This window comes from Chenopodium quinoa, unplaced genomic scaffold (genome assembly GCF_001683475.1).
Source record: "Chenopodium quinoa cultivar QQ74 unplaced genomic scaffold, ASM168347v1, whole genome shotgun sequence".
Taxonomy (NCBI): Eukaryota; Viridiplantae; Streptophyta; class Magnoliopsida; order Caryophyllales; family Amaranthaceae; genus Chenopodium; species Chenopodium quinoa.
Window position 1 is genome coordinate 2,128,596 of NW_018742815.1, and position 10,373 is coordinate 2,138,968.

At 36.5% G+C, this 10,373-nt stretch overlaps 1 protein-coding gene across 1 annotated transcript; it reads left to right on the top strand.

Moving 5' to 3' along the window:
* The first annotated feature begins 6,714 nt into the window (after positions 1 to 6,714).
* LOC110725700 (heat shock cognate 70 kDa protein 2-like) lies at positions 6,715 to 10,151 on the top strand. Its single transcript, XM_021905176.1, has 2 exons — positions 6,715 to 6,997; positions 8,222 to 10,151. The coding sequence occupies exons 1-2, from the start codon at positions 6,763 to 6,765 to the stop codon at positions 9,919 to 9,921; spliced, it is 1,935 nt and encodes a 644-aa protein (XP_021760868.1). The 5' UTR covers positions 6,715 to 6,762; the 3' UTR covers positions 9,922 to 10,151.
* Positions 10,152 to 10,373: the final 222 nt, after the last annotated feature.

Here is a 10,373-nt window from a genome sequence, read left to right on the forward strand (position 1 = left end):
TTCTTTTCCAGATTTGCCAAATACAGAAGCAGAAAATTGAGTTCCAGGGAATGTTGTTATGTGAACTAGTTTTGGATAGGAGATTTTTTTGAAGCCAATCAGGGAAGGATTCCTGCACCCCTTTCAAGGAAGAAGGTGGGGGGTGAATCTGGTTCTAGAATTCCGAGGCTCTGCTACAAGTCAAGAAGATGTGTTCTGCAGTTTCAGGTAAGGTTGGGCAAAAGGTGCAGGTTTGAGTTGGAGTTATATGCCTTAAGAACAGGTTGCTGGCAGAAGGGATTCTATTCCAGAGCAGTTGCCAGAGGAATAGCTTTATTTTAGGGTAAGTGTTTGATTTCCAAATGCTATCCCAACTGAGTTGGTCTAAATCTGACTAAAGAGGATCTCTGAGAGAAATAAGACACTCTCTAGCTTTAGCTCCATCAAAACTACCTCTTTTTGTCCAAGTAGTGAAGTTAAAGTCCTCAGAGGTAGACAGATTGATACTCTCTATTCTAGTGAATATGTCATCTGGGATCTGGAAGTTGATAGCCTGTTCTAATTCACCTCTATTATGAATGGTTATGTTGGCTAGGTTTATTTCATCAGAATTAGGGGGTAAAGGGCCTACTAACAGGCTTCTCATGGAATCAGAATGAAGCCATCTATCTTTCCAGAGACTAATGTTTTCCCCATTCCCCACTTCCCAAATCAAGCTATTTCTGAACAAATCCCAACCCTTGCCAACTGCACTCCAAATATGGGAACCCCTATTGAAAGGTGTGGGAGACCGTTTTCCTCTCACATATTTCTCATAAAGAATTTTCCCAGCCCAGTTTGATTGAGTGTCTACCATCCAGCAAAGTCTAGCTAGGCTCAATTGGTTTGCCTCAAAATTTGAGAGGATTCCCAACCCACCCTCCTCCTTTTTTCTACAAATGCATTTCCAAGAAACCCATGAGGTCTTTCTATTTTCAGAATTCCCCCCCCCCCCCCCCAAAAAAGAATTTTGAGCATATTGAATCAAGTTTTGAAATGATGAATTTTGGGAGCTTGATGCAGGACATTGAATATCTGGGAATAGTGGATTGTAAAAGGGTTAGTTTCCCCCCCCCCCCTAGAAAGAGAATTTGATTTCCAAGTAGCAAGTTTCTTACTCATTTTGTCAATGTTGGCAGACAATTGTCTCCTGTTTGGTCTTTTCTCAGACAAAGGGAATCCCAAATAAGTTCCTAGGTCCTTTGATCTGTTGACACCCAGTGTTTGCTCAAAATCATCAATGACATGGATGCTAGCGTTTTTGGAGAAATAAATTTGACTTTTGGACTCATTTATTTTTTGACCAGACACTGAACAGAAATGCTGAAGAGTTCGGGTAACAGATGAAAGAGTTTTCTTGTCAGTAACACCAAACAACAAGACATCATCAGCAAATAACAGGTGTGAAATGCTAGTACTCCCCCCCCCCCCCCCCCCTGAATCTAAATGGCTTCCAATTTTTGCTGAGACATTGATCATGGATTTTCCTGGAAAGGTACTCAAGGCAAATAATAAAAATGTAACGAGATAGGGGGTCTCCCTGTCTAATGCCCCTAGATGGCTTGAATTCCTCAGATAGTTTCCCATTTATGAGGATCTGGGTAGAGGTAGAAGAAATGCAAGACATGATCAAGTCTATAGTATCCTTAGAGAAGTTGAAGAAATGGAGACAACGATTTATGAAGGACCACTCTAATTTGTCATAAGCCTTTTCTAGGTCCAACTTAATAGCAAACAACCCCCTTGTTCCCCCTTTTTTCTTCATAGAATGCATGATCTCAGAAGCTATTATGTAATTCACTTCAGTCCCCCTCCCCTTCAAAAAGCTATTCTGATTTGGAGAAATAAGGGTGAGAAGGTGAGGTCTTATTCTGTGAACCAGAATCTTAGAGATTATCTTGTAAGAGGTGTTGACAAGGCTAATGGGTCTGTAACTGGAGATGAGAGAAGGGGAGAAGATTTTTGGGATCAGACAAATGATTGTCTTGTTTATCTGATCAGGGATGGCTTTCTGTGAAAACACCTGTTGAACAAAGCTGAGGCAATCTTGTTTAAGATAGTCCCAGGCAGCATGATAAAAGGCTGCATGGAAGCCATCTAAACCAGGGGCCTTATCAGGCCCAATGGAGAAGAGAGCTTCTTTAGTTTCAGAGAGAAGGGGGATGGAAGAACAGTCAATCTCTTGCAGAGACATGGTGGACTCAATGTTTACAGTATTTTCTGAAGTAAAAAGATGTTTGAAATGATACAAGATATGGGAATGAATCTGATGAGGGTCCTCAATCCATTCACCTACCTGGTTTTTTAAAGCAAGGATTTTGTTTCTTTTCCCCCTAATTATGGCAGAGGCATGAAAAAAGGAGGTGTTTCTATCCCCATGAAGCAACCAATCAGACCTTGCCCTTGTTGCTCAAAAAATTTCCTCTTGATCTAGAATGATATTTAATTGAGATTGGAGGTCCTTTTCCAGGTCCAGCAAGTGAGTGAAAGCAGGATTTCTTTGAAAGGCTAGTTGAGCACCATTTATTCTAGCAATTAATCTCTTCTTCTTGGCTTGGTTGTTTGAAAAAAGGTTGGCAGCCCAAGGTTTGAGATCATTTGCTAAGTTATTTAGTTTTTGTTGAAAAGGAGGGGGGTAAGAGTTCCATTTTTGAGATACAAAAGGAATGAAATCAGGGTCAGTGAGCCAAAGAGGTTCAAATCTGAAGGGTGCTGTACCAGGAAAGGCTTTTTTCTGCTCAAGTTGAAGTAGAAGGGGGTTATGGTCAGAGGACATCCTAAGTAGATTTGTGACAAAATTATGAGGGAAAAGTCTTATCCAACCATCATTCGCCAAGAACCTGTCTAGTCTCTCAAGAATTGGATTTTTCTTTTGTTTATTGAACCAAGTGAACTTGTGTCCCACATATCCTAAATCTACCAGATTACAGTTATGAATGGTTTCTTTGAAGGCTCTCATTTGATGCAAAGGAGTGATTACTCTCTCTACTCTTACCTTTTTGAACTCCGTGCAAAATTTATGATCACCTTTCTCTGATTTTTATTTATTTATTTTTAAGTCAATTTAATCGACTAATAAAACCGTTACAAGTCCAAAATAATATGGGTACTTGTGATTTTGTAGATTAAGGGTCTGTTCACATTTATTGAATTGAGCTGAACTGAATTAAATTGAACTGATTGAAGCTGAACCGAACTGAGCTGAACTGAATATTAAATGAAAGAGAAAAATTAAGAGCTGAACTGAACTGATTGGAGCTGAACTGAATTGAACTGAACTGATTAGAGCTGAACTGAACTGACTAAAATTAAGTAAATGTGAAACAGACCCTTACTCCGCATTTATTGTCCTATTGACGTATTTCTTTTGTTTTAAAATAAAGGAAAATGCTATACATAGCCCTAAGGGCTACATATAATCATTTAATTTACTCTTGAAAATTGTTTAAATTTAGAAAATCATGACAAAAACACATTAATTACACCGAATTACGCGTGTTTTTGTCATGAATTCCTAACTTTATACATTTTTCAAGAGTAAATTCAATGCTTATATATAACCCTAAGGGCTATGTATAGCATTACCCCTAAAATAAATTATGACAATTATGTAAATAACTTTTTAACACTATTTATGTAATATATTTTGACCTAATTTAAGTATTTTTTTAAAAAAATAGTCATGTTGATATGAACTTGTTTAAATTATCTCAATACATAATTCTTGAATATTAACTTTTTATAATTTATTCATAGTACTTAACCCTTATTTGGTTAAACAAAAAAGAATGAGCTAGTCGAATTCATGAGGAATACAATTTTGAGATAGCACTACAAATTTTTAAAAAAAGTTTGAAGAAATTAAAATTCCTAGATTATTTAAGTTCCCACAAAACATGGGAAATTCATGAGAATTTTTTTTTTTTTTTTGCCAACCAATTATATATCCTAGGAATACATAACGAAAATTATTACTCATACTTTCCATGAAATTCAAATTCTTAAGGAAATTTAGATCTCTTTTGAACCAAACACTTAATGATAATTAGAGATGCTATTGGTCAAAGTTATGATTTGGCAAATGTATGTGTTCATCTTACTACTTATTGTGACAATATTTATTTTGAAACAGAGTGTATTAAGAAATACTCCTTCTGTCCCAAAAAGAACGACCCATTTGGCCAAAACTTTGTCCCAAAAAGAATGACCCATTTGCATTAAAACACCACCAATTTGCAACAATATTTGTGCAAAATTAGCTTCCCCATATAAAAATTTGATTTTCCATGTTATTTTATTACTTTCTCTCTCTATTTTTTTACAAACCCCATATAAATTTATCTTTCCAATATACTTTTACTTCTTTTTACTTAACTTCCTTAATACCCGTATAATCAACCCAGATGGGTCGTTCTTTTTGGGACGGAGGGAGTAATTAAAAAAAAAACCGTAAGGTAAATAGGGTTAATACTTAGTATAATAAGAGAATCAATAAAATCAGAGTGCGTGATAACCAAACATGAGGAACTTCTAGCAGAGTAGCAACACACTGAGAATATTTATACTCACAGGAGTAAGACATATACTTTAATAATACTCGCTAAGAATAGACATGTTGATTATTTTTAGTGTAATTTTTCTTGCCATTTTTGTTGATATTCAACATTCAATTGTAATAAATGAAAGGAAAAAAAAAATAAATGAATGTAATACAACAATGTTAATTTTAAAAAGGGTAATGTTATATGTAGCCCTAAGGGCTATATATAAACATTAATACTCGGTACATTCTTAAAAACTGTATAAAGTTAGGAATTCATGACAAAAACACGCGTAAATAAGTGTAATTAGTGTTTATATTTTTATGATTTCTTAACTTTTTACGATTTTGAAGTGTAAATTTAATGCTTATATGTAGAGCTGTGAATTCGAGTAAATGGGTCGGGTTTGAGTCGTGTTAGTGTGAGTCGGGTCATCTCGGGTCGGGTCAATACGGGTTAATGTCATAACATATGCGGGTCGGTTTCGGGTTGGGTCATGCTTGAGTCACCACGTCGGGTCATACATCTTATCGGGTTTGGGTCGGGTTTAGGTCGGGTAATCGGGTTACATTCGGGTCGGGTGAAAAATAGGTCGGGTTAAATTCGGGTCGTTCTCGGGTTCGAGTCGGGTTTGGTTCAAGTCAATTATATATTTATGGGTTATAATCAGGTCGGGTCATTCTCGGGTTCAAATCGGGTTCGGTTCAAGTCAATAATTTGCAGGTTATAATCAAGTCGGGTCATTTCCAAGTTGGGTCATTGTCGGTTTCGAGTCGAGTTCGGTTCAAGTCAATAATTTGCGAATACATGTTTCGTCCCTGAAATTCGTCCCTAAAAACATGTTGTGAAACTAACCTCTTAAAATTCAAAGTGAAATATTGAAGGAATAGAGTTCGGATTCAATTTCCATTCCAATACCAACATGAGATAACGACCTATACATATTGATTCGATAACAAGTCAGGTTGAATTTGGGTTGGGTCATTAACAAGTCGGGTTTGTAACAGGTCGGGTTAAAATTTGAGTCGGGTTTGTATCAGGTCGGGTTGAATTTAGGCCGGGTTAGGAACAGGTTAGGTTGAATTCGGGTCGGGTTAGGAACAGGTCGGGTTGAATTCGGGTTTTGACGGGTTAAAACGGGTTTAGGTCAATTTCGGTTCAGGTCGGGTTCGGCTCAAGTCAATAATTTACGGGTTATATTTGGGTTGAGTCGTCTCTAGGTCGGTTAATGTTTGGGTTCGGATCTCAAATACTCGGGTCAACTCGAGTCTAGGGTTGGTTTCAGGTCGGGTTTGGGTCACCATTTTTTTCGGGTTCAGACGGGTCGGTTAATAGGTCGGGTTAGGGTCGGTATTTCGGATCGGGTCAGCTTTTGATAGCTCTACTTATATGTAGCCCTTATAGCTATGTATAGCATTTTCCTTTTATAAATAGTTATTGAAGCTTTAAAAAAAATAGTTATCGAAAATTATCGTGCATGACACCGAACCTAACCTAGTAGTCAACTATAATACTCCCTCCGTCCCCTTTTGTTTGCCACTTTTGTCATTTTGGGTGCCCCTAACCTAGTACGGAGTAGTAATTATTACAGTAAGATACATAAAAAGACTTTTATACTCTCAATTTTTTTTGTCTTTATTAAGTTATCTTTCTATTTTACCCTAACATTTGCCATATAATTGTGCCAACTTTTGACTAATTTAATATTTTTACACTCTTGAATCTCTCGGTTTCTCTTTTCCATGTGCTTTATTTCCTTTTTTAATTGGAAATATCTCTTTTCCATACACTTTTATTATTTTATTACTTGGAAATTTCACTATCCTATATACTTTCATTACTTCACATTTTTCACCCATGAATTTCTTTCAAAAATGACAAATAAAAAAGGGAAGGAGGGAGTAATAATCTACACAAATTTAATTTAAATTGAAAAAAAGAATTTGAAATCAGGCAATGGTGAAAATAAAAAACGGGCAAACCCAAAACCCAAAAGTAAACTTTATGATACTCCGTACTACGTAAATCTTTGGGTTCCAACTCCCAACTCCTACATACATTAAAGTCAAAGAGAGCTAGAGAGAGAAAGAGCAAAAGAATATCTAAGAAAGTGATCTAATTTGAAAGTAATATTCAAAACTTGGGTATTCACACTTGTTATTTTTCATCAATTTTCAATTTCTCTACCTTCTCATAAAAAAGTATGGCGAGTACAAGTATGGTGGGAGAAAAAGGAAAGGCGCCAGCTATAGGTATCGATCTCGGGACGACATACTCGTGCGTGGCTGTATGGGAGCATGGCGCAGTTGAGATTATTGCGAATGATCAAGGTAACAGGACAACGCCGTCTTGTGTCGCCTTTACCAAAAATGATCAACGACTTGTAGGTGATGCTGCTAAGAACCAAGCACCAGTCAATGCTAACAACACTATATTTGGTGTGTTCTCTTTCTCTTCTTTCTTTATTCTTTACAGTCTATGCATTTAAGGAGTTGATTAGAGTAGATAATCGGACAACTTATTGTAATAGTTTCATTCCGCTTATGGGCTATGATGCAAAAATCATCAAGTACTTAAATTGTTTTTTTTTTTTTTTGGAAAGGACTTAAATTGGTTTTTTGATTCATGATTATGTTGTGTATATATTTATTTCGATCTCCTTTGGTATGAAAATGAATAAATTTTCTTTGAATGTTGAAATTTAAGTTTACAAATGTTATTTTTGAGGATAACTGGATGAGGGTAGGCTTGAAAAACAGGTGCAGATCAGTAAACTATTAGTGGTAAAATAGTGCTAATATCAAGCTGTTAAGGACTTAATTAGTGACTAACAAAACCAGAACAAGGTTTTCTGACAAAATTTTTCTGCTAAGTTGTTTCTCCATTATTTATTTGTTGGGAATTTATAGCTACATACATGAAATTGTAATAGGATATCCGAAAAAAGTTGTCACTTTTCCTATTATGGGATGGTTTATGGTTAATATGTCGTGACTCGTGACCCTCCTAGCAGAAGATAGATTGAATATCATAGACATTGGGGTTGTGTGTCATGTTAACAACGAAAGTCTGAATTTGGCAAAAGAACGGCTTCTTTTCAATCTTTATGGGTAATTTGGTTCTTTGTTAACTGGAATTAGTTCAATGGTTAATTTTAATAAGACAAGATAGCAATACTTGAAGGGTCTTTGTAAGTTGTTACATGCATATATGCCTCAATTTAGTATGCAATTGGGCTACTTAAGACAGTAATTAACTTCAGAGAATACTGTTCTGTGAGAAATTGATTCACATCCTTTGTTTCTATTGAGCTATTCGTACTTGATTGTTCGATTTAAACAATTGTAGCAACTTTGTTAATTTTTATGACATGAGTCATAGACATTTCCCCTGTTTTATAGCTCCTGTACACTATGCATAGGTAACAAAAAACTGTTATGCACATTTGTTTCAATTTGTTTTCCAAAGGGGTTAACTGAAATTAGAATGGCATTTTATTAACATAACTTTTACATATCAGTTGGATGCAATTTATACTAGTCTTATGTACTGCTTATAAACAGTTTTTTTAGCAGCTGTGTGTTTTTTTTTTTTTCATATATTCATTTGATGTTTATTAATCCTCATCCTATCATATGGCCCTAAATTTCAATTGATTACAGATGCGAAGAGGCTCATAGGAAGGAGCTTCAATGATGAAAGTGTATTAAAAGACATGGGACTTTGGCCATTCAAAGTTGTTGCTTGCTTTGGATCGAATAATGAGAAGAAACCAATGATTGTAGTGAACTATAAGGGTCAAGAGAAGGAGTTTTCCGCAGAAGAGATATCTGCAATGATCCTCTCAAAGATGAAAGAAACTGCTGAGGCCTATCTTGGTACGAATGTAAAGGATGCTGTTATCACTGTTCCGGCTTATTTCAATACTCTGCAGCGTCAGGCAACTAAAGATGCTGGAATCATTGCTGGCCTAAATGTGCTTCGCATTATTAATGAGCCAACAGCAGCTGCATTTGCATATTGTCTTGACAAGAAGGCTTCTGGCAGAAAAAATGTGATGGTTTTTGATCTTGGTGGGGGTACTTTTGATGTCTCTTTGGTCGTTATCGAAAAGGAGTCATTTGAAGTGAAATCAGTTAATGGAGACACCCATCTTGGGGGTGAAGATATTGACAACAATATGGTAAGTCATTTTGTGGAGGAGTTCAAGAGAAAGTATCGAAAAGACATCAAGAAAAATCACAAGGCTATGGGCCGTTTGAGAGCTGCTTGTGAGGTAGCTAAAAGAAACCTTTCTACAACTTCTTCCACGCTTATCGAGTTAGATTGCCTTTTTGATGGAATCGATTTTTCTTCGTGTATGACTCGTGCTCGTTTTGAGAAGTTGAACATGGAGTTATTTAAGAAGTGTATTGACATAACAGAGAAATGTTTGATGGGAGCAAATATGAGAAAGAATGAGGTTCATGAGGTTGTCTTAGTAGGTGGCTCGAGCAGGATTCCTAAGATTCAACAGATGTTACAGGACTTTTTTGGTGGTAAGAAGCTGAATAAAAGCATCAATCCAGATGAAGCAGTTGCTTATGGTGATGCAGCCCATGCTGCAATGTTGAGTGGAATGGAGAATAATGAGTTCGTGCTTACTGATGTAACTCCGCTTTCTCTTGGTATTGAGAACAGTAATGCAGAGTTGTCTGTGTTAATACCAAGGAACACTCCTATCCCAACAAAAAAGGAGAAGTTGTTTCATACAGTAAAAAAGAATCAGTCTGAAGTGTTGTTTAGTGTATATGAAGGCGAAAGGATCACAGCTAGAGATAATAACTTGCTGGGAAGCTTTGAGCTTTCGGGTGTTCCTCCTGCCAGTAAGCGGAAGAGTTGTATTGACATCAATGTTTGCTTTGAAGTTGATTCTGACGGAATCCTGAAATGTGATGCTCAGGAACTGAGCACTCTGAAAAACAGTGGAATGACTGTCAGTTATCACAGTGGCCGATTGTCAAGGGAAGAAATTGGAAAGATGATAAAAGTTGCAGAGAAGCTCAATTATGAGGATGATCAAAAAAGGCGTAAGGCAAAAGCAAAGAATGATATGGAGAACTATGCTCATGAAAAGAGGCGCTTACTGAGATGTGATGCTGATAAGATTGGCAAAAAAGATCGGAGGAAGGTTGAGGATGCTATTCAACAGACATTGCAGTGGTTGGATTGGAATGTTTTAACAGAGGCTAGTAAATTTGAAGACAAGATGCTGGAGCTTCAGAGCATCTGCGATCCTATCATTGCACAAATGCAGCTCCACCGTGATGATGCTCGTGTTAACAAGACTGCACAAAGGGTTGAGATCATTGATAGTGATTAAGAATTGATCTAATGAATGCACAAGCTGTAGGTTTTAGAACAAAGATTGGCAAGAACTAATTGATTTTAGCTTTTAATTAAACTCAATTGCTAGAAATACAGGTATGAATGTATGATTGCCATTTATTTTTGTGATCTGGTGGTTCCAGCATTATATACATTCTGATTCTGTTGGTTTCTTTGTATGTGTGTCGCTGACCTTAATATCCTGGTGAATTCTTCACATATGTAATGCTCTGAGTTTCTGAATTTCTTATGTTTCTCATGTTTTTTGTACATCTACTTAGCCACAATATTGTGTCTGATGGTCCTTGAAATCTACTAGCTAGTTGTCTTAATACTACTTTCCTTGGCTATCCACTCATTTACGCGCTTATTTAAGCTCAAGTGCTGGTGGGTGGTGGCAAATCGAGGTTCACCTTTGTTCAACGCTGAATCATCTGATATTTTGAT